The 24,982-nt window shown below is 65.4% G+C and overlaps 4 protein-coding genes and 2 long non-coding RNA genes across 11 annotated transcripts; 2 read left to right on the top strand and 4 right to left on the bottom strand.

Moving 5' to 3' along the window:
- Positions 1 to 71: 71 nt before the first annotated feature.
- Positions 72 to 10,132, bottom strand: CLN3 (CLN3 lysosomal/endosomal transmembrane protein, battenin). 5 transcript variants are annotated; one of them, XM_054808712.1, is made up of 15 exons: positions 9,536 to 10,130; positions 8,785 to 8,839; positions 7,781 to 7,865; positions 7,647 to 7,694; positions 6,823 to 6,902; positions 6,499 to 6,584; positions 5,371 to 5,443; positions 4,324 to 4,467; positions 3,599 to 3,692; positions 3,438 to 3,506; positions 2,415 to 2,470; positions 2,235 to 2,328; positions 1,479 to 1,619; positions 557 to 686; positions 72 to 518 (listed from the first exon to the last, which is right to left on the bottom strand). In XM_054808712.1, exons 1-14 carry the CDS (start codon positions 9,702 to 9,704, stop codon positions 567 to 569), a joined length of 1,314 nt encoding a protein of 437 aa, XP_054664687.1. In that variant the 5' UTR covers positions 9,705 to 10,130; the 3' UTR covers positions 72 to 518; positions 557 to 566. The 5 variants fall into 5 exon arrangements, with proteins under 5 accessions (XP_054664687.1, XP_054664688.1, XP_054664686.1 ...); XM_054808713.1 differs by lacking the exon at positions 6,499 to 6,584 and having other exon boundaries at positions 9,536 to 10,132; XM_054808711.1 differs by lacking the exon at positions 72 to 518 and having other exon boundaries at positions 538 to 686.
- A 1,879-nt stretch (positions 10,133 to 12,011) lies between these two features.
- Positions 12,012 to 13,406, bottom strand: LOC129199033 (uncharacterized). The gene is made up of 3 exons (XR_008574569.1): positions 13,323 to 13,406; positions 13,119 to 13,220; positions 12,012 to 13,008 (listed from the first exon to the last, which is right to left on the bottom strand). It is a non-coding gene; the product is annotated as an uncharacterized LOC129199033 (long non-coding RNA).
- Positions 13,407 to 14,975: 1,569 nt separating this feature from the next.
- SGF29 (SAGA complex associated factor 29) lies at positions 14,976 to 19,775 on the top strand. Of its 2 annotated transcripts, XM_054808733.1 has the most exons (9): positions 15,032 to 15,196; positions 15,799 to 15,874; positions 15,989 to 16,061; positions 17,809 to 17,873; positions 17,976 to 18,105; positions 18,192 to 18,338; positions 19,262 to 19,297; positions 19,376 to 19,538; positions 19,646 to 19,775. In XM_054808733.1, the coding sequence occupies exons 1-9, from the start codon at positions 15,122 to 15,124 to the stop codon at positions 19,760 to 19,762; spliced, it is 882 nt and encodes a 293-aa protein (XP_054664708.1). In that variant the 5' UTR covers positions 15,032 to 15,121; the 3' UTR covers positions 19,763 to 19,775. The 2 variants fall into 2 exon arrangements, with proteins under 2 accessions (XP_054664709.1, XP_054664708.1); XM_054808734.1 differs by lacking the exons at positions 15,799 to 15,874; positions 15,989 to 16,061 and having other exon boundaries at positions 14,976 to 15,196.
- LOC129199035 (uncharacterized) lies at positions 18,350 to 19,052 on the bottom strand. Its single transcript, XR_008574571.1, has 3 exons — positions 18,932 to 19,052; positions 18,568 to 18,600; positions 18,350 to 18,416 (listed from the first exon to the last, which is right to left on the bottom strand). It is a non-coding gene; the product is annotated as an uncharacterized LOC129199035 (long non-coding RNA).
- Positions 19,776 to 21,149: 1,374 nt separating the features above from the next.
- SLX1A (SLX1 homolog A, structure-specific endonuclease subunit) lies at positions 21,150 to 24,026 on the bottom strand. The gene is made up of 6 exons (XM_054808748.1): positions 23,488 to 24,026; positions 23,330 to 23,381; positions 22,900 to 23,247; positions 22,359 to 22,489; positions 21,485 to 21,584; positions 21,150 to 21,408 (listed from the first exon to the last, which is right to left on the bottom strand). The coding sequence occupies exons 1-6, from the start codon at positions 23,643 to 23,645 to the stop codon at positions 21,331 to 21,333; spliced, it is 867 nt and encodes a 288-aa protein (XP_054664723.1). The 5' UTR covers positions 23,646 to 24,026; the 3' UTR covers positions 21,150 to 21,330.
- BOLA2B (bolA family member 2B) lies at positions 23,483 to 24,815 on the top strand. Its single transcript, XM_054808745.1, has 4 exons — positions 23,483 to 23,624; positions 24,043 to 24,137; positions 24,468 to 24,565; positions 24,654 to 24,815. The coding sequence occupies exons 2-4, from the start codon at positions 24,072 to 24,074 to the stop codon at positions 24,757 to 24,759; spliced, it is 270 nt and encodes an 89-aa protein (XP_054664720.1). The 5' UTR covers positions 23,483 to 23,624; positions 24,043 to 24,071; the 3' UTR covers positions 24,760 to 24,815.
- Positions 24,816 to 24,982: the final 167 nt, after the last annotated feature.

Here is a 24,982-nt window from a genome sequence, read left to right as displayed (position 1 = left end):
GGGACACGGCGCCGTGGGGCAGAGCCGTGGGTCCCAGGGGTCCGTGTCGCCGTGGGGCAGAGCCGTGGGGCTCAGCGCCGTGGGGCAGAGCCGTGGGTCCCAGCTCTCCCCTCCGCTGTGGGGCAGAGCCGTGGGGCTCACAGCGCCATGGGGCAGAGCCGTGGGTCCCACGGGTCGCCGTGGGGCAGAGCTGTGGGTCGCACGCTTCCCTTCTGCTGTCAGTCTCAGTCCTCCCCACCGCCGTGGGGCAGAGCCGTGGGGCTCATGGTGCCGTGGGGCGCAGTCGTGGGTCCCAGGGGTCCCTGGCACCATGGGGCGGAGCCGTGGGGCAGAGCCGTGGGTCCCAGGGGTCCATGTAGCCGTGGGGCAAAGCTGTGGGTCCCAGCTCTCTCCTCCGCTGTGGGGCAGAGCCATGGGGCTCCCAGCGCCGTGGGGCAGAGCCGTGGGTCCCAGCTCTCCCCTCCGCCGTGGGGCAGAGCCATGGGGCTCACAGCGCTATGGGTCCTCGCCGTGGGTCCAAGCTCTCCCCTCCGCCGTGGGTCCTTGCCGTGGGTCCTCGCCGTGGGTCAGCCCCGCGGGCAGAAGACGCCGTGGGCCCCCAGCGCCGCCCCCCCGGCCAGCGCGATCCCGGCCGTGTCGGCCACCGACGCCACCGTCATGGCGAACTCCCGGCCGTGGGGCGGCGCCTGCCGCCGGGGGTCACTTGTGGGGCTCTGCCCCACACCTCCCTGCCCCATAGCTCTGCCCCACGGCGCTGCTCCACACCTCCTGCCCTACACCCCCAGCCCCACAACCCCCAGCCCCACACCCCCCTGTCCCATGGCTCTGCCCCACAACCCCCCATAGCTCTGCCCCACACCTCCTGCCCCACATCCCCAGGCCCACACCTCCCTGCCCCATAGCTCTGCCCCACAGCGCTGCCCCACACCTCCTGCCCCACACCTCCTGCCCCACGCCCCCCTGCCCCACACCTCTCTGCCCCATGGCTCTGCCCCACACCTCCTGCCCCACACCCCCCCACCCCATGGCTCTGCCCCACACCTCCTGCCCCACACCCCCAGGCCCACCCCTCCCTGCCCCATAGCTCTGCCCCACAGCGCTGCCCCACACCCCCAGCCCCACTCCTCCCTGCCCCACACCCCCAGCCCCATAGCTCTGCCCCACACCTCCTGCCCCACACCCCCAGGCCCACCCCTCCCTGCCCCATAGCTCTGCCCCACAGCGCTGCCCCACACCCCCAGCCCCACTCCTCCCTGCCCCACACCCCCAGCCCCATAGCTCTGCCCCACACCTCCTGCCCCACACCCCCAGGCCCACCCCTCCCTGCCCCATGGCTCTGCCCCACTCCTCCCTGCCCCACAGCCCCCTGCCCCATAGTTCTGCCCCACACCCCCAGCCCCACTCCTCCCTGCCCCACACCCCCAGCCCCATAGCTCTGCCCCACACCTCCCTGCCCCATAGCTCTGCCCCACACCCACCTGCTCGGCCACGTTGAGGAAGGCGTTGGCGTAGGCCGCGCCCCCCAGCAGCCCCTCCCCCCCCACCATGGCGAAGGCGACGGCCAATCCGGGCAGGAACGGCACGGCCACGGCGGCCAATAGGATGAGGGCGTTCAGCACCTGTGGGGCAGGTGTGGGGCAGCGCTATAGGGTGGGGGTATGGGGCAGGGCTGTGGGGCAGGGTGCGGGGTGGGCTGTGGGTCAGAGCTATGGGGCAGGCTGTGGGGTGGGCTGTGGGGCAGAGCTATGGGGCCGAGCTATGGGGCCGAGCTATGGGGCAGGGTTATGGGGCAGGGCTATGGGGTATGGCTGTGGGGCAGAGCTATGGGGATGCTATGGGGCAGACGTATGGGTCAGGTTATGGGGCAGGGCTATGGGGCAGGGCTATGGATTGGGCTATGGGGCAAGCTATGGGGCAGGCTATGGGGCAGACCCAGGGGTCAGAGCCACAGGACAGGCTATGGGGCAGACTATAGGTCAGGCTATTGGCTGGGCTATGGGGCACCTCTATGGGGCAGGCTGTGGATCAGGCTATGGGTCACGCTGTGGGGCAGGCTATGGGGCAGAGCTACGGGGCAGAGCTATGGGGCAGAGCTATGGATCAAGTTATGAGCCAGGCTATGGGGCGCCTCTACGGGTCACGCCATGGGTCAGGCTATGGGTCAAGCTATGGGGCAGCTCTATGGGTCACGCTATGGGGCAGGCTATGGGTCCGCCCCACAGACGCCCCGTTACCTGCAGCAGCGCGAGGACCCAGACGCGGCGCAGGCGGAAGCAGCGCAGGGACGAGCGGGACGCGAAGACGCCGACCTGGTAGATCAGCTGGTACCTGTGGGGCAGGCAGTTGGGGGGCTGCCCCACGGCGTGCCCCATGGCGCGCCCCACGCGTCCCTCTCCCCCGGGTGTGGGGCTCACCAGCGGTACTGCTCGCCGTGGGTCAGGGCGGAGGCGGGGAAGTAGAGGAGCTCCAGCTGCAATGGGGGGGGAAGTGTGGGGCTGGACCCACGGCGACCAGAGCCACGGCGGTGGGGCACGACAACAGGCCCGGAATCGCCGTGGGGCAAAGGACGGACCCACGGCAGCTGCCCCATAGCGCCTGCTCCAGCCCCATAGCAGCCAGCCCATCCTCATGGTGTTTGACCCACAGCACCCACTTCTGCCCCATAGCGTCTGCCCCATAGCTCCCACCCCACAGCACCCACCCCAGCCCCACAGCATCTGCCCCATAGCACCCACCCCAGCCCCATAACGTCTGCCCCACAGCACCCGCCCCAGCCCCACAGCACCCACCCCAGCCCCATGGTGTCTGCCCCATAGCATCTGCCCCACAGAACCCCCCCAAGCACCCCCCAGTGCCCCCCCAGCCCCATAGCACCCACCGCAGCCCCACAGCACCCGCCCCATAGCACCCACCCCAGGCCCCCCCACCCCACAGCACCCGCCCCACAGCACCTGCCCCAGCCCCATAGCACCCACCCCAGCCCCACAGCGTCTGCCCCATAGCACCCACCCCAGGCCCCCCCACCCCACAGCACCCACCCCAGCCCCACAGCACCTGCCCCATAGCACCCAGCCCAGCCCCATAACGTCTGCCCCATAGCACCCACCCCACGGCACCCAAACACAGCACCCAGCCCCATAGCGTTCACCCCATAGCACCCACCCCAGCCCCACAGCATCTGCCCCACAGCACCCCCCCAAGCACCCCCCAATGCCCCCCCAGCCCCATAGCACCCACCCCATAGGACCCACGCCAGCCCCACAGCATCTGCCCCATAGCACCCACCGCAGCCCCCCCCACCCCATAGCACCTGCCCCAGCCCCATAGCACCCACCCCATAGCACCCACCCCATAGCACCCACCCCAGCCCCACAGCCCCCGCCCCATAGGACCCCCCACCCCCCCTCCCCCCACCCCCCCGCCCCTCCCCCACCCACCAGCCCCTGGTTGATGAAATATTCGGCGAAGTAGACGAGCGCCAGGGGCCCGGCCTGACCCACAACTCCCTGGGGGGAGGGGAGAAAGGGGGGGTGGGGGTGGGGTGGGGTCACCGGCTGGGGCGCCCCTCCCCCACCCCGCCCCTCCTCCCCCACCTCACCTTTGCCACCCCCCACTTCTCCCTCGGCGTCAGCCCCACGGCGGGGGGGGGCGGCTCCGTGGGGCGCGGTGGGGGGCAGAGGAGGAAGAAGTAGCTGTGGGGCAGGGGAAAAGGAGAGGGGGAGATGTGGGGGGCTGCCCCACGGCGGGGCGGATCCCTGGGAGCCACGGGCTCTGCCCCACATCCCCGCCCCATGGCTCTGCCCCACAGCTCTGCCCCACAGCGATGTGGGTTCTCTGGACCCATGGCTCTGCCCCACATCCCCGCCCCATGGCTCTGCCCCACAGCGATGTGGGTTCTCTGGACCCATAGCTCTGCCCCACATCCCTGCCCCACATCCCCACCCCCTCCCCCAACCCCAGCCCCACATCCCAGCCCCATGGCTCTGCCCCACAGCGACGTGGACCCTTGTGACCCATAGCTCTGCCCCACATCCCTGCCCCATGGCGACGTGGAACCCTGGGACCCACATCCCTGCCCCACATCCCCACCCCCTCCCCCCACCCCAGCCCCACATCCCCACCCCATGGCTCCGCCCCACATCCCAGCCCCACATCCCCACCCCCACCCCCGCCCCTCCCCCACCCCAGCCCCCCCTCCCCTCCCCCCAGCCCCACATCCCCTTCCCCTCCCCCCCAGCCCCCCCTCCCCCCACCCCAGCCCCACATCCCCGCCCCATGGCTCCGCCCCACCCCCACCCCTCCCCCCCACAGCCCCTCCCCCACCTGAGCAGGGTGAGGGGCGGCAGCGCGAGGGCGGGCAGCAGGGCGTGGGGGAGGGGCAGCCCCACCTGCAGCAGCGCCCCATAGGCCAGGGCCCCCCCCACCCCCGCTGCCCCCGTCCCCGACGACCAACAGGAGACGCCGACCCTGGGGGGAGGGGAACGGCTCAGACCCACGGCCTGCCCCATAGCTCTGCCCCATAGCTCTGCCCCACGGCCTGCCCCATGGCCTGATCCATAGCTCTGCCCCACAGCTCTGCCCCACGGCCTGCCCCATAGCTCTGCCCCATAGGCTGACCCATACCCTGCCCCATAGCCTGCCCCATGGCTCTGCCCCATAGGCTGACCCATAGCCTGCCCCATGGCTCTGCCCCATGGCTCTGACCCCTGGCCTGCCCCATAGCTCTGCCCCATAGGCTGCCCCATAGCCTGATCCATAGCCTGCCCCATAGCTCAGACCCACAGCTCTGCCCCACGGCCTGCCCCACATCCCTGCAGTGCTGCCCCTCCCCCCTTTACACCCACGTAACTCCCCTCCCCCAGCCCCACAGGAGCCCCACATCCCCCTCCAGCCCCCCCCGACCTCCCACCCCCCAGCCCCATAACCACCTCCCCGTGCCCCACATCACCCCCCCAGCCCCACACCCCCCCAGCCCCACAGATCCCCCCATCCCATCACCCCCCAGCCCCACACATCCCTCAGCCCCACAGATCCCCTCAGCCCCACACATTTCCCCCAGCCCCACACATTTCCCCCAGCCCCACACATCCCTCTAGCCCCATAGATCCCCCCACTCCCACACCCCCCCAGCCCCACAGATCCCCCACAGATCCCCCCAGATCCCCCCAGCCCCACACATCCCCCCCATCCCATCACCCCCCAGCCCCACAGATCCCCCCATCCCATCACCCCCCAGCCCCACACATCCCCCCAGCCCCACAGATCCCCCCCAGCCCCACAGATCCCCCAGCCCCACACATCCCCCCCAGCCCCACAGATCCCCCAGCCCCACACATCCCCCCAGCCCCACACATCCCCCCAGCCCCACACCTGGGGTACGCGGAGGCGAGTGCCAGGAACGTGACCTCCCCCAGCCCCGACGCGGCGCTGGCCAACACCACACCTGGGGGGCAGCCCCACACATCACCCCTCCCCCACGCCGCCCCACCCCCACCCCACCCCTCAGCCCCACAGCTCCTGCCCCACATCCCTCCATGGCCCCACATCTCTCCCCAGCCCCACGGCGCCCGCCCCACCCCCCTGCCCCACACGTGTCCCCCCCCCACCTCCCACCATCCCAGCCCCATAGCGACCCCCTGCCCCACAGATACCCCCTGCCCCCCCCACACCCCACTGCCCCACACATGTCCCCAGCCCCGCACCCTCCCTGCCCCACACATCCCCCCAGCCCCACACGCACCCCCCTGTGCCCCACAGCCTCCCTGCCCCACACCTCCCCCCAGCCCCACACCCCCCTGTGCCCCACACCTCCCCCTGCCCCACATGCGCCCCCCTGTGCCCCACACCCTCCCTGCCCCACACCTCCCCCTGTGCCCCACACCCCCCAGCCCCACATGCGCCCCCCTGTGCCCCACACCTCCCCCCAGCCCCACACCCCCAGCCCCACACGCACCCCCCTGTGCCCCACATCTCCCCCAGCCCCACACCCCCCTGTGCCCCACACCTCCCCCTGTGCCCCACACATCCCCCAGCCCCACACCTCCCCCTGCCCCACACATCCCCTGGCCCCACATGCGCCCCCCTGTGCCCCACACCTCCCCCCTGCCCCACACGCACCCCCCTGTGCCCCACACCCCCCTGTGCCCCACACCTCCCCCCAGCCCCACACCCCCAGCCCCACACGCACCCCCCTGTGCCCCACATCTCCCCCAGCCCCACACACCCCCTGTGCCCCACACCTCCCCCTGTGCCCCACACATCCCCCAGCCCCACACCTCCCCCTGCCCCACACATCCCCTGGCCCCACACGCACCCCCCTGTGCCCCACACCCCCCTGTGCCCCACACATCCCCCCCAGCCCCACACCCCCAGCCCCACACGCACCCCCCTGTGCCCCACACCTCCCCCTGCGCCCCACACATCCCCCGGCCCCACACGCACCCCCCTGTGCCCCACACCCCCCTGTGCCCCACACATTTCCCCCAGCCCCACACGCACCCCCCAAGCTGACGGCCATCCCAGCGGCCGAGGCCACGAGGGCGAAGCTGCCCCACGCGCACAAAGCCGCCGCGATCACCCGGGGGCTGTGGGGCAGGAAAGGGGGCGGGGAGGGGGGGGGCGTTAGGGGGCCCCCCAGCTCTGCCCCACACGTGTGGGGCGAGGGAAAACCAGGTAGCGGCTCCCAGCTCTGCCCCACACGTGTGGGGCGAGGGGAAACCAGGTAGCGGCTCCCAGCTCTGCCCCACACGTGTGGGGTGAGGGGAAGCTGGGCGAGGCTCCTCCCCCCCAGCTCTGCCCCACAGATCTGGGCCCCACACCTACTTGTAGGGCAGGAGATGGACGACGAAAGGAGCCACCAGCTTGATGAGCAGCGTGGGGAGGATGTCGGCCAGGAGCACGGCCTGCCGGGACCCACAGATGGGGGGCAGCCCCACAGCGAAAGGGGGGGTGGGGGGGGGTGACCCATAGAGAAAGGCCGGGACCCATAGATGGGGGGCTGACCCATGGATGGGGGACTCGTGGATGCGGGGGGTGACCCACGGATTTGGGGGGGGACCCATAGATGGGGGGCTGACCCATAGATTGGGGGCTGACCCATAGATTGGGGGTGACCCATAGATTGGGGGGCTGACCCATAGATTGGGGGGTGACCCATAGATTGGGGGGCTGACCCACAGATTTGGGGGACGCATAGAGAAAAGCCGGGACCCATAGATGGGGGGCAGCCCCATGGCGAAAGGGGAAACCCATAGATTGGGGGCTGACCCATAGATTGGGGGGTGACCCATAGATGGGGGGCTGACCCATAGATGGGGGGCTGACCCATAGATTAGGGACCTCCCACAAGACCGGGGGGGGGGGAGGGGAGGGGGGGGGACACAACCAACCCCCACAGAAAGACCCCGCCCCACACCTGGGGGGCAGCCCCACACCCCCGCAACGCACCGACCGACCCACAGGTTATGGGGCAGCCCCACATCACCCACCCCCCCTCTACTTATGGGGCAGCCCCATAGAAACCCCCCCCAACCAAACCACCTCAGACCCCGCCCCCTTTGCCCCCTCAAACCCCACCCCCACGCCCCTCCCCCCACGCCCCTCCCCCCACGCCCCTCCCCCCACGCCCCTCCCCCCACGCCCCTCACCCCCGTGGACACGGGGTTGCAGTCGTAGCGGGAGCCGTTGACGGACACCTGGGGGGGGAGGGGTTAGAGGGGGTGGGGGAGGGGCGGCCCCCGGTGGGGGGGGGGGGGGGAGGGGGGGGAGGGGGGTGTCGCACCTGCGGGGGGAGGGGCGGCTGCAGGATGTCGCGGGCGGCGCTGAGCATCAGGACGTAGGGGAGGTTGTTACAGAGACCCAGCAGCCTGGGGGGGGGGAGGGGCGGGAGTGAGGGGTGGGGGGAGGGGCGGGGTGGGGGAGGGGCGGGTTTGGGGGGGGTCTGTGAGGGGGGGAGATCAGTGGGGGGTGGGGGAGGGGCTTGGGGGCGGGGTGTAAGGGGTGGGGCTTGGGGGGTGGGGGAGGGGCTGGGGTGGGGGGAGGGGCTGTGGGGGTGGGGCTATGGGGCCTGTGGGGGGGAAATCAGTGGGGCTGGGGTGGGGGAGGGGCTTGGGGGGGTGGGGTGTGAGGGGGTGGGGCTTGGGGGTGGGGGAGGGGCTGTGGGGCTGGGTTTGGGGGGTCTGTGGGGGGAATCAGTGGGGGAGGGGCTTGGGGGGAGGGGTGTGAGGGGGTGGGGCTTGGGGGTGGGGGAGGGGCTGTGGGGCTGGAGCTATGGGGCCTGTGGGGGGAATCAGTGGGGCTGGGGGGCAGGGCCTGTGGGGGAGGGGCAAGAGGGGGAGGGGCTGTGGGGCGTGATCTGGGGGGATTGGTGGGGAGGGGCTTGGGGGGGCGGGGCGTGAGGGGGAGGGGCTGGGATCTATGGGGCCTGTGGGGGAGGGGCCTGTGGGGCTGGGGGCAGGATCTATGGGGCAGAGTGTCCTTGTGGGGGGGAATCAGTGGGGCGGGGCCTGTGGGGGCGGGGCTGGGGGGCGGAGTTTGTGGGGGCGGGGCCTGTGTGGGGCAGAGCTTGTGGGGCTGGGGGGGATCTATGGGGCAGGGTCTGTGTGTGTGGGGGGGAATCAGTGGGGCGGGGTCAGTGGGGTGAGATCTATGGGGCGGGGCTGGTGGGGTGGGATCTGTGGGGCAGATCTATGGGGCAGATCCGTGGGGCAGGGTCTGTGGGGCAGATCCGTGGGGCAGATCCGTGGGGCGGGATCTGTGGGGCAGATCTATGGGGCAGCCCCATACCAGAAGGCGGCTCCGTTCCTCCACTGGGCGCCCGGCGGCTCCGGGGGGGGTGGGGCTGTGGGGGGAGGGGAGGGAGGTGGTTATGGGGCTCAGCCCGGGTGTGGGTCAGGCCGTGGGTCGGGCCGTGGGGCTGGGGGGAGGTTGTGGGTCCTGTCTTGGTTATGGGTCAGGCTGTGGGGCCGGTCCCGGGTGTGGGGCAGCCGTGGGGCTGGTTATGGGTCAGTTATGGGGCAGCTGTGGGTCCCAGTTGTGGGGCAGGCCGTGGGGCTGGTTGTGGGGCCGGTCCCAAGTGTGGGGCAGCCATGGGGCCAGCTATGGGGCAGTTGTGGGGCCGGTCCTGCGTGTTGGGCAGCCGTGGGGCTGGTTGTGGGTCCCAGTTGTGGGGCTGGTTGTGGGGCCGGTCCCAAGTGTGGGGCAGCCATGGGGCCAGCTATGGGGCAGCTATAGGGCAGTTGTGGGGCAGGCCGTGGGTCCCAGTTGTGGGGCAGGCCGTGGGGCTGGTTGTGGGGCCGGTCCCAGGTGTGGGGCCAGGTACGGGTCAGTTGTGGGGCAGCCGTGGGGCCAGTTATGGGGCAGCTATGGGGCAGCTATGGGGCAGGCCGTGGGGCCCAGTTGTGGGGCAGGCCGTGGGGCCGTTCCCGCGTGTGGGGCCGGGTGTGGGGCAGCCGTGGGGCTGGTTCTGGGGCAGCTCTGGGGCAGCTCTGGGGCAGCTATGGGGCAGCCGTGGGGCAGCCGTGGGGCCGGTTCTCACCCGGCAGCAGCGGTTCCTGTTCCGCCATCGCTGTCTGCGGGTCATGTGACCCCGCGCACACGTGACCGCAGCTCACGTGATCTCTCTCCCCCCCCCGTTTCCCCGGCGCTGGGCGGCGCATGCGCGATGCGTGTGGGAACCGGGAGGGGGGAACGCGGTGAGTGCGCATGCACGGCGCGGGAGAGGCGGGGCTAAGAGGGAGAGGCTGGGCGCTGATTGGCGGGAGAGGCGGGGCTAAGAGGGAGAGGCTGGGCGCTGATTGGCGGGAGAGGCGGGGCTAAGAGGGAGAGGCTGGGCGCTGATTGGCGGGAGAGGCGGGGCTAAGAGGGAGAAGCTGGGCGCTGATTGGCGGAAGCTGAGCGGGAGAGGGCGGGGCTCGGTGTCAGCCCGGCGCTGTCCGTCAGGGTTGAGGTGCCGGCGCATGCGCAGAGAAGCGTTTCTCCGCGCTGAGGGAACCGCCGCCATTTTGTGCTCCCCTCAGCGTCCCCTTCGCCTTCTCCTCCCTGTTCCCTTCTCCTCCCTGTTCCCTTCCCTTTCCATTCCCCTTCTCCTCCCTGTTCCCTTCCCTTTCCATTCCCCTTCTCCTTCCTGTTCCCTTCTCCTCCCTGTTCCCTTCCCTTTCCAGTCCCCTTCCCTTTCCAGTCCCCTTCCCCTCCCCGTTCCCCTTCCCCTCCCCGTTCCCCTTCCCCTCCCCGTTCCCCTTCCCCTCCCCGTTCCCCTTCCCCTCCCCGTTCCCCTTCCCCTTCCCCTTCCTTTTCTCTTCCCCCCATGTTGCTGCTCTGGGCTGAGCTTGTGATCGTGAGGCTGCTCCCGTCCATGTTCCGGTTGTGCCCATGGTGAGCCTGCCCGCCCTCCCCTGCCTGCCCTGCCCTGCCTGCCCTGCCCGCCCTCCCCGCCCTCCCCTGCCTGCCCTCCCCTGCCTGCCCTGCCTGCCCTCAGTTCCTTGGCTGGATTCTCCCCACCTTTCTGCCGGTCTGCACGTGGCTCTGACAGAAAGAGGCGGAACTTGGAAGAATCCAGAAAGATGCGGAAAGTTTCAAAACGGGGGTGGGGTGGGGGAACCGCAGCCAAGAAAAGATAAACCCGTAACGCAGGGCTGTTTGTATCGTACGCGATAAGAAAGGATTTGTGGTTGCTTTAGGTGGAAGCTTAACGATCGTTAGGAAGTTGGGGTTTTAATTTTCATCCCAAAGCCAAAGAATTTCACAACCGCTGAGCCAAATTCCTGAAATTTCGCCACCCCGGAGCCAAAAATTCCAGAAATTTCGCCACCCCGTGCCAAAAATTTCACCACCCCCAAGCCAAATTTCAGAAATTTCACCTCTGAACCAAAAATTTCAGAAATTTCACCACCCCTGAACCAAAAATTTCAGAAATTTCGCCCCCCCGAGCCAAAAATTTCGCCACCCCAAGCCAAATTTCAGAAATTTCGCCACCTGAGCCAAAAATTTCACAAGCTCTGAACCAAAAATTTCAGAAATTTCGCCACCCCCGAACCAAAAATTTCAGAAATTTCGTCACCCCGAACCAAAAATTTCACCACCCCCAAGCCAAATTTCAGAAATTTCACCTCTGAACCAAAAATTTCAGAAATTTCGCCACCCCTGAACCAAAAATTTCAGAAATTTCGCCACCCCTGAACCAAAAATTTCAGAAATTTCGCCCCCCCGAGCCAAAAATTTCACCACCCCGAGCCAAATTTCAGAAATTTGGCCACCTCCAAGCCAAAAATTTCACAAGCTCTGAGCCAAAAATTTCAGAAATTTCGCCACCCCCGAACCAAAAATTTCAGAAATTTTGTCACCCCGAACCAAAAATTTCACCACCCCCAAGCCAAATTTCAGAAATTTCACAAGCTCTGAACCAAAAATTTCAGAAATTTCGCCACCCCTGAACCAAAAATTTCAGAAATTTCGCCCCCCGAGCCAAAAATTTCACCACCCCGAGCCAAATTTCAGAAATTTGGCCACCTCCAAGCCAAAAATTTCACAAGCTCTGAGCCAAAAATTTCAGAAATTTCGCCACCCCCGAACCAAAAATTTCAGAAATTTCGTCACCCCGAACCAAAAATTTCACCACCCCCAAGCCAAATTTCAGAAATTTCACCTCTGAACCAAAAATTTCAGAAATTTCGCCACCTGAGCCAAATTCCACAAATTTCGCCACCCGAGCCAAAAATTTCACCACCCCGAGCCAAATTTCAGAAATTTGGCCACCTCCAAGCCAAAAATTTCACAAGCTCTGAGCCAAATTTCAGAAATTTCGCCACCCCTGAACCAAAAATTTCAGAAATTTCGCCAGCTCCGAGCCAAATTCCAGAAATTTCGCCACCCCGAGCCAAAAATTTCACCACCCCCAAGCCAAATTTCAGAAATTTCACCTCTGAACCAAAAATTCCAGAAATTTCACCACCCCGTGCCAAAAATTCCAGAAATTTCGCCACCCCCACGCCAAATTCCATATTTTGCCACCCCGAGCCAAAAATTTCGCTACCCCAAGCTGAATTTCAGAAATTTTGCCACCTCCAAGCCAAAAATTTCGTCACCCGAGCCAAAAGTTTCAGAAATTTTGCCACCCCGAGCCAAAAATTTCAGAAATTTTGCCACCCCCCAGCCAAAAATTTCAGAAATTTTGCCACCCCCCAGCCAAAAATTTCAGAAATTTTGCCACCCCCCAGCCAAATTCCCGAAATTTCACAATCCCGTTCATCCGTGGGGCGAGCCCGGCAGACCTGCTCCATCCCCTCTTTTAAAGAACCCCGTTCTCACCATAATTTTTTCTTTTTTTTCTTATTTTTTTATGCATTTGCATTTAATTTTCAGAAACATTAAAGTGTCTTAAACAGGAACGTAAAAAAGTTGTAAATTTTCCTTCCAATTTTTTTTTTTTTTTTATTTTGTGGTTCTTTTAAGACGTTATTTTGTTCTTTTTAAAGCTAAACGGGCCTGCCCGAGAGACGATGTCGCCCTCTCTTAATTAACTTTAATTAATTGATAATTAAAATTAATATATGATAATGATAATGTTTCCGGGCCCTAGAACGAGGGCGTTTTTTCTGAAATAAATTTTTTTATTCTGCCGAAACCGCTTTTAAATTACAACGCGCTCCTGCTGCGGGTCTCGGGCCTCCCCTCCGCCGTGGGGCAGAGCCGTGGGGCTCACAGCGCCGTGGGGCAGAGCCGATCTAAACTCGTTTGAAATCCTTTCCCGAATATTCTAACGGGGTTAATTAATCCGGTATTTTCATTAATTAAAAATCCAACTTGGGGTTTATTTGGAGATAAAATCGAACCCGCCGCGCTCCCTGACACCCCCCCCCCCCGAAATAAATGATATAAAATTTATTTTCGTTTAAAAATTTGCTGTTATAAATATCTCAAATGGCCGCGTCAAACTTCCTGCCCTCCCCCGCTCCGAGGGTCCGGCTCCTGCCCCTCCCCCACCTGCTCCAGCCGCTTCTTCCTGCGGGAAACCTGGGGGGGGGGAGAAGGGGGGGAGGGGTAAGGGTCACCCCACACCCCAAAATGGGGGGAGGGGGCAGCCCCCAAAAAGGGGGCGGGGTCCTGCAATGGGTGGGCGGGACCTTGTAGAGGCTGATGATGACGATGACGATGAGGAGGAGGAGGGCCCCCACTCCGACAAGGTGGGGGTTGGGCTCCTGCGTGGGCCCCGCCTGGGGGAAGCACTGGAAAAGAGGTGGGGGGAGGGGTCAGCGGGGCGGGGGGAGGGGTCCAGCCCCCCCCTAAGGTGGGGGGAGGGGGTGCCCTTCCCCTCCCCCCGCAATTACCTGTGGGAGGGCAGAGGGGGGCAGGGCGGGGCTCGCCCAGCGGGGGGAGGGGCCCCACGTCCCAGGCTGCGCATCATCGTCATCGTCATCATCACCACCACCCCCCCCGATGATGCGGCGAGGCCCGGGGATGACGTCATTTCCTGCGTCTGGTCCTTCGCCTCTGTTCTCTCCTGGCTCTCTGCTGCGGTTCGAACCCCGATCGTTAATTAGCGGCAATTAAAAAATTAACCCGACCCTGCCCCACATCCCGCGCTCTGCCCCACAGCTCTGCCCCACACCTCGTCGAGGTAATCCTCCAGGTCGGCCAGGACGCGGGCGTAGAATCGGGGGACGCCGTCCTCGCCCGCCGCGCGCCGGGTTTTGGCGTAGGCGCAGCACAGCGCCTCGTATTCCTCGACGCACTTCATGACATCACCGACCGCCACGGCGGCGCGGATGCTCTCCACGTGGTTCGTTACTTTTTCTAAGCTGTGGGGCGGGGCAGGGTCAGCCCCACAGCCCAGCCCCACGGCGCATCGTTACCTCACCGTTTCTCGTTAGCGCCGGACACGACACATCGGGCGTTTTCTTCGGTTTTGTTCAGGAAAGTGAAGCTGGGGGGGGGGGGGAATAGAGAGGAGTGGGTATGTGTGGGGCAGCCCCACAGCGAGTGGGGTTCTGCCCCACAGCACGGCCCTGCCCCACATCTCACTTGCTGCAGGCGCACCCAACGGGTTTGGTCGCTAATTCGTCCCGTAACAAGGAACATTTTGATTCGCTGGCGGTGATGATGTCAGACATGGCGGTGGTGTGGGGCTGGGGGGGGAAACCTGGGGGTCAGACCCACGGCGGGGCTCTGCCCCATAGCGGGGCTCTGCCCAGCCACACGTCTCGCTTTCCTTGATGGGCCCCCGCGCCCCACACCTTCCCCAGCCCCACAGCTTGACACCCCCCACCCCATAACTCCACCCGGAGCTACGCCAGCCCCACAGATTTCCCAGTCCTCCAGATCTGCCTGCCCCACAGATTCATCCCCCAGCCCTACAGAACCACTTGCCCCACAGATTCTCACCCCCAGCCCCACAGCTCCATTCCTCCCCACAACTGATCCCACCCCGCAACTCCCCAGCCCCATAGATCCCCCCAGATCCACCTGCCCCATAGACTCCACCCCCCAACCCTATAGACTCCAACCCTATAGACCCCTCCCCCTCACAGATCCCTATCCCTCCCCCCCCCCCCCAGATCCCTCACAGCCCATCCAGTTCTCACCCCCACAGCTCCCCAGCCCCACAGCTCCATTTCTCCTCACAACTGATCCCACCCCACAGCCCCACAGATCCCCCCCAATCTACCTGCCTCATAGACTCCACCCCCCAGCCCTATAGACTCCAACCCTATAGATCCCTCTCCCTCACAGATCCAGATCCCTCCCCCTCGCCCCTCACAGATCCCGATCCCCCCGATCCCCCCGCCGCCGCCGCCGCCCCACAGATCCCTCACAGCCCACCCTCCACCAGCCCAGCTTGCCCAAAGCCCCATCCAACCTGCCCTTGAACACTCTGCCAGGGAGCCGGGAACCACTGCAGCTCTGCCCGCCGCTCTCCGTCACACTGAGGGAACGAAGAAAAACGCTCGCGATGGTTGGCGGGAGAGGGCGGGGCTAAGGAGAGGCTGAGGCGCTGATTGGCGGAAGCTGAGCGGGAGAGGGCGGGGCTCCAGTCAGGGTGCCGGCGGCGCATGCGCAGAGAAGCGTTTCTCCGGGCGCACCGAACAGCCGCCATTTTGTACCCCGTAACCCCCCCCCCCCCCCAGCCATGGCGCTGGTTTCGGCCGATTCCCGCATCGCGGAGCTGCTGGGGGAGCTGCACCAGCTCATCAAACAGACCCAGGTAACGGGGCGTGGGGCGGGCGGCGAAATCCCCCCCGGTTTCCCCCTCAAAACCCCCCGATTTCCCCCTCAGCACCCCCCCGATTTCCCCCTCAGCACCCCCCGATTTCCCCCTCAGCACCCCCCCCGGTTTCCCCCTCAAAACCCCCCGATTTCCCCCTCAGCACCCCCCCCGGTTCCCCCTCAGCACCCCCCCGGTTTCCCCCTCAGCACCCCCCCCGGTTTCCCCCTCAAAACCCCCCGGTTTCCCCCTCAAAACCCCCCCTGGTTCCCCCTCAGCACCCCCCCTGGTTCCCCCTCAGCACCCCCCCCGGTTTCCCCTTCAGCACCCCCCCGGTTTCCCCCTCAAAACCCCCCGATTTCCCCCCCAACACCCCCCCCGGTTTCCCCCTCAAAACCCCCCGGTTTCCCCCTCAGCACCCCCCCCGGTTTCCCCCTCAGCACCCCCCCCGGTTCCCCCTCAGCACCCCCCCGATTTCCCCCTCAGCACCCCCCCCCGGTTCCCCCTCAGCACCCCCCCGGTTTCCCCCTCAAAACCCCCCGATTTCCCCCCCAACACCCCCCCCCGGTTATTCCCCCCCCCCCCCCCGCTTTCCCCGGCAGGAGGAGCGTTCCCGCAGCGAGCACAACCTGGTCAACATCCAGAAAACCCACGAGCGGATGCAGACGGAGAACAAGAGTGAGGGAAAAAGGGGTTTTTTTTGGGGGGGGGGAGAAAAGGGGATTTTTTTGGGGAAAAGGGGGGTTCTGGGGTGTCCTCCCAGCACCTCTAACCCTCCCCTTGCCCCCTCAGTCTCCCCCTACTACCGGACCAAGCTGCGGGGGCTCTACACCACGGCCAAGGCCGATGCGGAGGCTGAGTGCAAGTAGGTCCCCAAATTCCCCCTTTTCCCCCCAAATTCCCCCTTTTTCCCCCCAAATCCCTCTTTTTAAGCCCAAATTGTCCGTTGTTACCCCCAAATCCCCATTTTTACCCCCCAAATTCCTATTTTTACCCCCAAACCTGTCTTTTTACCACAAAGTCCCCATTTATTATCACCCATGTTCCTTCCCCCCCCCCAAATCCTGCCTTTTAACCCCAACTCCTCCTTTTTAATGCAAAATCATCGTTTATAAACAGCTGAAATCTCCCCTTTCCCCCCAATTTCCCATTTTTAACCCCAAATCCCTCTGTTAAAGTAAAAATTTCCATTTATTAACACCAACACCCCGCTTTCCACCCCCAAAATACCAATTTTAACCCCCCCTTTTATCTCCCAAATCTGCTTTTTAATGCAAGTCCACCGTTTATTAATGCCCAAATCCCTTTATTTTCCCCCCAAAATCACCATTTGCTCCCCAAATCCCCCTTTTCGCTCCCCAAATCCCCCTTTTAACACAAACCCACCATTTATTAACACCCAAAATCCCCCGTTTCCCCTGAAACCCCCATTTCCCACCCCAAAGTCTTGTTTTTAACTCCTTAAATTCCCTTTTTTAACACAACCCCCCCGTTTATTAACACCCCAAATCCTCCTTTTCCCCCCAAAATTTCTCATTTTCCCCCAAATCTCCCTTTTTAACACAAAACAGCTATTTAACCCCGCAGAATCTCCCATTTCCCCTCCAAATTTCTCATTCTCCCCCCAAATCCCCAAATCCCCTTTCTACTCCCTAAATCCCCCTTTTAATGCAAAATCCCCATTTATTAACACCCCCAAATCCCCCCTTCCCCCCAAAATTCCTCTTTTTTCCCCCCAAATCCCTCTTTTCACCAGAAACCCCCCCTTTTCCCTCCCAAATTCCTCTTTCCCCCCTCCAAATCCCCCTTTTTAACATCCCTCCCCTTTATTAACACCCCCAACCCCCCCTTTTCCCCCAAACTGCCCATTTTTCCCCTAAAACACCCATTTCACCCACAAATCTGCCTTTTAACATCCGTCCCCGTTTATTAACACCCCTAAATCCCGCCTTTTCACCCCCAAACCCCCCTTTCCCCCAAAATTCCTGTTTCCCCCAAAAAATCTCCCTTTTAACACCTCTCCCCCTTTATTAAATCCCCAAAACCCTTCTTTTCCCCCCAAAATTCCTCTCTTCCCCCCAAAAATCTCCCTCCCCCTTTATTAAAACCCCCAAACCCTTCTTTTCCCAAAAAAATTCTTCTTTTCCCCCCAAAATTCTTCTTTTCCCCCCAAAATCTCCCTCTCCCCCTTTATTAAAACCCCCAAAATTCTTCTTTCCCCCCCAAATTCCTCTTTTCCCCCCAAAATCTCCCTTTTGACACCTCTCCCCCTTTATTAAAACCCCAAAAATTCTTTTCCCAAAAAAATTCTTCTTTCCCTCCCCAAATCTTCCTCTCCACTTTATTAAAACCCCCAAAATTCCTCTTTTTCCCCCCAAAATCTCCCTTTTAACACCTCTCCCCCTTTATTAAATCCCCAAACCCCTTCTTTTCCCCCCCAAATTCCTCTTCCCCCCCCAAATCTCCCTTTTAACATCTCTCCCTCTTTATTAACGCCCCCCAAACCCCTCTTTTTCCCCCCAAACCCCTCTTTTTCCCCCCAAACCCCCCCTTTTCCCCCTTTTTCCCCCTTTTTTCCCCAAACCGACCCGTTCTCACCCCGTTTTCCCCAGCATCCTGCGCAAGGCGCTGGACAAGATCGCCGAGATCAAATCCCTGCTGGAGGAGCGCCGCATCGGTACCGCCCGCGCCCCCTTCCCCAAATAAGGCCACGCCGGGGGGGCGTGGCCATCCCCCCTCATTAGCATACCGTTATCTTTTCCTCCCCCCCCCCCTTCAGCCGCCAAAATCGCGGGGATTTACAGCGAAGCGGAGCCGCCGCGCAAGACGATGCGGCGGGGGGTGCTGATGACGCTGCTGCAGCAGTCGGCCATGACGCTGCCGCTCTGGATCGGCAAGCCGGGAGAGAAGTAAGGAGGCGGGGCTTAAACTTCCCGAGGCCACACCCCCCTGAGGCCACACCCCCTGAGGCCACACCCCCCCTCTGTCCCCACAGGCCGCCTCCCCTGTGCGGGGCGGTGCCGGCGGCGGGGGATTACGTGGCCAAGCCCGGGGACAAGGTGGCCGCCCGGGTGAAGGCGCTGGAGGGGGACGAGCAGTGGATCCTGGCCGAGGTCGTCAGCTACAGCCACGCTGCCAACAAGTGGGGACACGCCCCCTTCAGCCCTGGCTCCGCCCCCTTTGGGCCCTGGCTCCGCCCCCTTCGGGCCCTGGGACTGCCCTGGCTCCGCCCCCTTTAGCCCTGGGACTGCCCTGGCTCCGCCCCCTTTAGCCCTGGCTCCGCCCCTTTGAGCCCTGGGACTGCCCCTGGCTCCGCCCCCTTTGGGCCCTGGCTCTGCCCCCTTTGGGCCCTGGCTCCGCCCCAGACCCACCCCTTCGGGCCCTGGCTCCGCCCCCTTCGGGCCCTGGCTCCGCCCCTTCAGGCCCTGGCTCCGCCCCCTTCAGGCCCTGGCTCCGCCCCCTTCGGGCCCTGGGACTGCCCCGGCTCTGCCCCCTTCGGCCCTGGCTCCGCCCCTTTGGCCCTGGCTCTGCCCCCTTGGGCCATGGCTCCGCCCCCTTCGGGCCCTGGGACTGCCCCGGCTCCGCCCCCTTCGGGCCCCGGCTCCGCCCCCTTGGGCCATGGCTCCGCCCCCTTCAGGCCCTGGGACTGCCCTGGCTCCGCCCCCTTTAGCCCTGGCTCCGCCCCTTTGAGCCCTGGGACTGCCCCTGGCCCCGCCCCTTCAGTCATGGCCCCACCCCCTTCGGCCCTGGCTCCGCCCCCTTTGGGCCCTGGCTCCGCCCCCCCAGACCCAACCCCTTTGGGTGCTGGCTCCGCCCCTTCAGCCCTGGCTCCGCCCCCTTCAGCCCTGGCTCCGCCCCTTGACACGCCCCCTGGGTCCTGGGACACGCCCCCCCCGACACAGCCCCCCCATTGGTCCTCACACTCTGGAGCCCCACCCCAAGCCCCACCCCCTGGGCCCTGGACACCCCCCCTCCCCCAAACCCCACCCCCTCGCCCCAAACCCCGCCCCCTCCCCCCAAACCCCGCCCCCTCCACCCCCCCCCAACTCCCTCCCCACCCCCCAGGTACGAAGTGGACGACATCGACGAAGAAGGCAAAGAGTAAGCCCCTCCCCCCCTTCCCCCCCCTTCCCCCCATCAATCACCCCCCTTAACCCCGCCCCGCCCCTCCCCCCGCAGACGTCACACCCTCAGCCGCCGCCGCATCATCCCGCTGCCGCAATGGAAAACCAACCCGGAGACGGACCCCGAGGCCCTGTTCCACAAGGACCAGCTCGTCCTCGCCCTCTACCCCCAGACCACCTGCTTCTACCGCGCCCTCATCCACGCCCCGCCCCAGAGGGTGGGGCTTAGCCTGGCCACGCCCCCTTCCCCCCAAAACCCCGCCCCCCCAACCCCACCCCCCTCTAACCCCGCCCCCTTTTGTGTCTCTCTCCCCTCCCCCCCCAGCCGCAGGACGATTACTCGGTGCTTTTCGAGGACACGTCCTACGCCGACGGGTACTCGCCCCCCCTCAACGTCGCCCAGCGCTACGTGGTGGCGTGCAAGGAGACCAAAAAGAAGTGAGGGGGGGGGGGGGAGGGGGGGGGGGGAGGGGAGGGGCTTAGTGGGGAAAGGGGAGGGGCTTAGGGGAAAGGGGAGGGGCTTAGTGGGGAAAGGGGAGGGGCTTAGTGGGGAAAAGCTTGGCAGAAAAGGGGAGGGGCTTAGGGGAAAGGGGAAGGGCTTCGTGGGGAGGGGAGGGGCTTGGCAGAAAAGGGGAGGGGCTTAAGGGGAAGGGGAGGGGCTTGGCAGAAAAGGGGAGGGGCTTAGGGGAAAGGGGAGGGGCTTAGTGGGGAGGGGAGGGGCTTGGCAGAAAAGGGGAGGGGCTTAAGGGGAAGGGGGGGGCTTGGCAGAAACGGGGAGGGGCTTAGGGGAAGGGGAGGGGCTTAGGGGAAAAGAGCTTGGTGAAAGGGGGAGGGGCTTGGCAGAAAAGGGGAGGGGCTTAAGGGGAAGGGGAGCGGCTTGGCAGAAAAGGGGAGGGGCTTAGGGGAAAGGGGAAGGGCTTCGTGGGGAGGGGAGGGGCTTGGCAGAAAAGGGGAGGGGCTTGGCAGAAAAGGGGAGGGGCTTAGTGGGGAGGGGAGGGGCTTAGAAGGGGCTTAGGAGGGGAGGGGCTTAGTGGAAAAGAGCTTGGGGGAAAGGGGGAGGGGCTTAAGGGGAAGGGGAGGGGCTTAGGGGAAAAGAGCTTGGTGAAAGGGGGAGGGGCTTGGCAGAAAAGGGGAGGGGCTTAAGGGGAAGGGGAGCGGCTTGGCAGAAAAGGGGAGGGGCTTAGGGGAAAGGGGAAGGGCTTCGTGGGGAGGGGAGGGGCTTGGCAGAAAAGGGGAGGGGCTTGGCAGAAAAGGGGAGGGGCTTAGTGGGGAGGGGAGGGGCTTAGAAGGGGCTTAGGAGGGGAGGGGCTTAGTGGGGAGGGGAGGGGCTTAGAAGGGGCTTAGGAGGGGAGGGGCTTAGTGGAAAAGAGCTTGGGGGAAAGGGGGAGGGGCTTAAGGGGAAGGGGAGGGGCTTAGGGGAAAAGGGGAGGAGCTTAGTGGGGAGGGGCTTAGTGAGAAGGGGAGGGGCTTGGCAGAAAAGGGGAGGGGCTTAGAGGAAAAGAGCTTGGTGAAAAGGGGAGGGGCTTGGTGGAAAGGGGAGGGGCTTGGTGGGAAGGGGAGGGGCTTGGTGGGAAGGGGAGGGGCTTAGGGGAAAGGGGAGGAGCTTAGTGAGAAGGGGAGGGGCTTGGCAGAAAAGGGGAGGGGCTTAGGGGAAGGGGCTTAGTGGGGAGGGGCTTAGCGGGGAGGGGAGGGGCTTAGCGGAAAAGGGGAGGGGCTCAGTGGGAAAGGGGAGGGGCTTCAGGAAGTGGGAGGAGCCAGGGTGGGGGCGGAGGTTGAAGTTCAAAGAGGGGTTGGGGGGGTAAAAAAGGGGAGGGGCTTGCTCGGAAATGGGCGTGGCAGCCGAAAAGTGGGAGGGGCTTCCTCCAAAATGGGAGGGGCCTGGCAAAGGGGCGGGGCTAAAGGGGAGACACACCCAGAAAATGGCGGGTGGGGCGAAAGGGGGCGGGGCCTGAGCCCCCTTCCCCCCCCTTTTGATTTTTTTTATTGTAAATAAATTAATTAAAACCATGATTAAAACCCGGCGGGGGGGGCGGAGCCTGCGCCTGGCTCCGCCCCCCCGGGGCACAGCAGCTGGTCCGTCCAATGAGCCTGCGGGGGTGTGGCCAGGGGTGAGAAAGTGGGTGGGGCCGGAGAGAAGGGGGCGGGGCTAAGGGTGGGGCTTTACCTGGGCGTGGTCCTCTGGCTCCGCCTCCTCTTCGGCCGAGGGGGCGGGGTCACCGAGGTGGTGGCGAATCAGGTCGCCCCAGAGGAGGTGGGCGTGGCAGCTGGGCGGGGGGGTTTCAGTTAGGCCCCGCCCCTAGCAACAGGCCCCGCCCCCTAGCGACGGCCCCAATAGCAATGGCTGCCCCTGGCAACGGCCCTAGGGACAAGCCCCGCCCCTAGCAACGGCCCCCACCAATAGCAATGGGTTCCCCTAGCAACAGGCCCCACCCCTAGCAACGATCTCAGTAACAAGCCCCGCCCCTTAGCAACGACCCCACCAATAGCAATGGCTGCCCCTAGCAACGGTCCTAGGGATAGGCCCCGCCCCTTAGCAACAGCCCCCACCAATAGCAATGGGTTCCCCCAGCAACGGGCCCCGCCCCTAGCAACGGTCTCAGTAACAAGCCCCGCCCCTAGCAACAGCCCCCACCAATAGCAATGGCTGCTCCTAGCAATGGCCCTAGGGACAGGCTCCGCCCCTTAGCGACAGCCCCACCAATAGCAATGGCTTCCCCTGGCAATGGCCTTAGAGACAAGCCCCGCCCCTAGCAACGGCCCCACCAATAGCAATGGGTTCCCCCAGCAACGGCCCTAGGGACAGGCCCCGCCCCTAGCAACAGCCCCCACCAATAGCAACGGCTTCCCCTGGCAACAGGCCCCGCCCCCAGCAACCGACACTCCCCCTTGGCAGTGGGCCCCGCCCCTAGCAACCGCCCCGGGCTCCTCCCATAGCAACGGGGCCCTTCCTTAGCAACGGGGCCCTTCCTTAGCAACGGGGGGGCCCCTCCCCCAGCCTCCTGCCCCACCCCCACCCCCGCCGTGGCCCCGCCCCTCACCGCGGGCAGGCCCCGCCCACGGGCAGCAGCTCCCGGGGCTCCGGGCGCAGGAAGAGCCGGGCCAGGCAGGGGGGATGGGCGGCCAGCGGGCAAAGGGGGCGGGGACAGCGCAGGGGGGGCGTGGCCTCGTCCTGCCGGAGGGGGGGAGGGGACAGTGCGAGGCCACACCCCCCTCCCTCCAGCATCCCCCCCCTCCCCCCACCATTTCTTTCCCCTCTCAGGCCCCTCCCCCTGCCTGAGGGAGGCCCCACCCCTCCCAGGCCCTGCCCCCACACCCCAGGCCACAACCTCAGGCCCCACCCCCACGTCCCAGGCCCCGCCCCTCCCGTGGCCCTGCCCCAGGTCCCAAGCCCCGCCCCCACAACCCAGGCCCCGCCCCCACAACCCAGGCCCTGCCCCCACCCCCTAGGCCCCGCCCCCCCAGGCCCTGCCCCCACACCCCAGGTCCCACCCCCACTCCCGTGACCCCGCCCCCACTCCCATGGCCACGCCCCCATGTCCGAGGCCCCGCCCCCCACCCCCGAGGCCCTGCCCCCTTTACCTTACATGGCTCCCCGCAGAGGTCACATGGTGGCGGCGGGGGCGTGGCCTCCGTAGGGGGCGTGTCCAGCGCCTCTGGGCGTGTCCCTGCGGGGCGCCGTGGGCGTGGCCTCCGCGCGTGGAACCGCCCCCTTTCCACCACCACGTGCCGGGGCGGGGCCGGCTCGAGGGCGGGGTGGGGCGGGGGGCGGAGCCAGCGCAGGCGCAAAGGGAGGCGGCGCCAGGGCGGGGCCCGCAGGAGGCGGGGCAAGAGGCGGAGGGCGAAGGCGATTGGCCGCTCGCGGGGTCGGCGCGGGGTGACGTCGGGGAGGCGGCGGGAAGCGGCGGGGTGTTGCCACGCCCACTCGAACTACGTCAGGGAAGGGGGGGGAGGGGGTCAGGGAAGGGGGAGCGGCCCAGGGGGCGGGATGGGGGTGGGGGCGGGGTTTTACCCTCAGCGCCGCCACATCCGACGGGAACCCGTAGACGTAAAGCTCCATTTCCCTGCGGAAGTGACGTCAGCGGGGGGGCGGTACTTCCGGGACACAGCCTACTTCCGGTCCGGACCCCGTGTGTTCCCTCCCCCCCCCCTCCCCCCCCGGGTGCTCACCAAGGGCCGCGGCCGCTGGTTCTCCAGGCTCCTCCCCGCCTCCTGCCCGCGTTGTGCTGCCGTAGCCGCCGTTCCGGATCCACCGTGAAACCCACGTAGCTCCTCCCGCCGAACCGGGGGTGAGCCGAGCGCAGCAGGTAAACGGCCCGCACCGCCATTCGGGAACGGGGCCTCGCTACCCACAACCCCCCGCGGGCACGGCCCGACGCTTCCGCCTCGTTACCCATAAACCAACACCCCGCCCCCCCCCCCGCCGCGGCGCCTCCCTACCCACAAGCCCCCGCGGCGGCGGAGCCCGGTTACTTCCGCCTCGTTACCCACAATCCCCCGCGCGCAGCTATGGCGCCCCCTCTTCCCGCCTCCCTACCCACAACTCCCCGCGGCGGCGGAGCCCGGGTACTTCCGCCTCGTTACCCACAACCCCCTGCGCGCGGTTATGGCGCCCCCCCATTCCCGCCTCGTTACCCACAACCCCCCGCGCACCCCTCCCCACCACTTCCGCCTCGTTTACGGTAAAACCCTTCCCCCCTCCCCCGTCCCCCTCCTCGCCGGAAGCCGGAAGTGACGTTGCCGGAAGCGGAAGCATGGCGGAGCTGAGCGCGGCGGCGCTGAGGGAGAAGCTGGAGCAGCGGCTGGGGGCGGAGCACGTGGTGCGGGGAGGGGGCGGGGCTACAGGGGCGGGGGCGGGGCCTAAAGGGGGCGGGGTTTGTGCTGCTGGGCGGGGCTTAACCGGGGGGGTGGGTTATTGGGAGAAGGGGGCGGGGTTTCCATCAAGGGGGCGGGGTTTCCGAGAAAGGGGCGGGGCAAACGGGGAGGGGGCGGGGCTTAATGGGGTGGGTTATTGGGAGAAGGGGCGGGGTTTCAAAAAAGGGGGCGGGGTTCCCCAAAGGGGGCGTGGTTTTCAGAAAGGGGGCGGGGTTTCCCAAAAAAGGGGGCGTGGCTTCCCCCAAAACAAAAGAGGGGGCGTGGTTTCCCGGCAGGAAGTGGAGGACACGACGTCATCGCGCTGCTCCACCAGTTTCCGCCTCCTGGTCGTTTCCGGCGCCTTCCGGGGGAAGGGGCTGCTGCAGCGGCACCGGTGAGGGGGGAGGGGAGGGGATGGGGGAGGGGGAGGGGCTTGGTCGCTCATGGCCACACCCCCTGCCGCCATGTTGTTCCCTTATAAGGCTGGTGAACGAGGCGCTGGGGGAGGAGCTGGGGCGGATCCACGCGCTGGAGCAGCGGACGCTGACGCCCGAGCAGTGGGCGGAGGAGAGGCAGCGATTTGCATAAAAATCTGCATAAATCTGCATATGAATTTGCATAACTCTGCGCAAATCTGCATAAATTTGCATAAATAAACCAGCCCCCAACCCGCTGCCACGCTCATTTGCATAAAGGACGGCGCCACCCCCCTCTGCATTAATTAACCCCACCCCGGGCATGCTCATTAGCATAATTAGCTCGTTACGGCGGATCCCGGGCTCGTTAGTACCAAAGGGTTCCCCCCCGCCTT

Source organism: Grus americana, chromosome 39 (genome assembly GCF_028858705.1).
Source record: "Grus americana isolate bGruAme1 chromosome 39, bGruAme1.mat, whole genome shotgun sequence".
Lineage (NCBI taxonomy): Eukaryota > Metazoa > Chordata > Aves > Gruiformes > Gruidae > Grus > Grus americana.
The sequence above is the reverse complement of the archived record's forward strand: the minus strand, read 5'-3'. Positions and strand labels throughout refer to the sequence as shown.

Coding starts and splice junctions, on each gene's coding strand:
- BOLA2B (XM_054808745.1), top strand. CDS start 24,072: ATGGCGGAGCTGAGCGCGGCGGCGCTGAGGGAGAAGCTGGAGCAGCGG. Junction 24,138..24,467: donor GGCTGGGGGCGGAGCACGTG/GTGCGGGGAGGG, acceptor GTTTCCCGGCAG/GAAGTGGAGGACACGACGTC. Junction 24,566..24,653: donor GGGCTGCTGCAGCGGCACCG/GTGAGGGGGGAG, acceptor TTCCCTTATAAG/GCTGGTGAACGAGGCGCTGG.
- CLN3 (XM_054808712.1), bottom strand. CDS start 9,704: ATGCGCACTCACCGCGTTCCCCCCTCCCGGTTCCCACACGCATCGCGC. Junction 8,840..9,535: donor ACAGGAACCGCTGCTGCCGG/GTGAGAACCGGC, acceptor CTCCCCCCACAG/CCCCACCCCCCCCGGAGCCG. Junction 2,329..2,414: donor CACGGCGAGCAGTACCGCTG/GTGAGCCCCACA, acceptor CCTGCCCCACAG/GTACCAGCTGATCTACCAGG.
- SLX1A (XM_054808748.1), bottom strand. CDS start 23,645: ATGGCGGTGCGGGCCGTTTACCTGCTGCGCTCGGCTCACCCCCGGTTC. Junction 22,490..22,899: donor TCTGCGGGGAGCCATGTAAG/GTAAAGGGGGCA, acceptor CCCCTCCGGCAG/GACGAGGCCACGCCCCCCCT. Junction 21,585..22,358: donor GTGGGCGGGGCCTGCCCGCG/GTGAGGGGCGGG, acceptor CCCCCCGCCCAG/CTGCCACGCCCACCTCCTCT.
- SGF29 (XM_054808733.1), top strand. CDS start 15,122: ATGGCGCTGGTTTCGGCCGATTCCCGCATCGCGGAGCTGCTGGGGGAG. Junction 16,062..17,808: donor GATGCGGAGGCTGAGTGCAA/GTAGGTCCCCAA, acceptor CGTTTTCCCCAG/CATCCTGCGCAAGGCGCTGG. Junction 19,298..19,375: donor ATCGACGAAGAAGGCAAAGA/GTAAGCCCCTCC, acceptor CTCCCCCCGCAG/ACGTCACACCCTCAGCCGCC.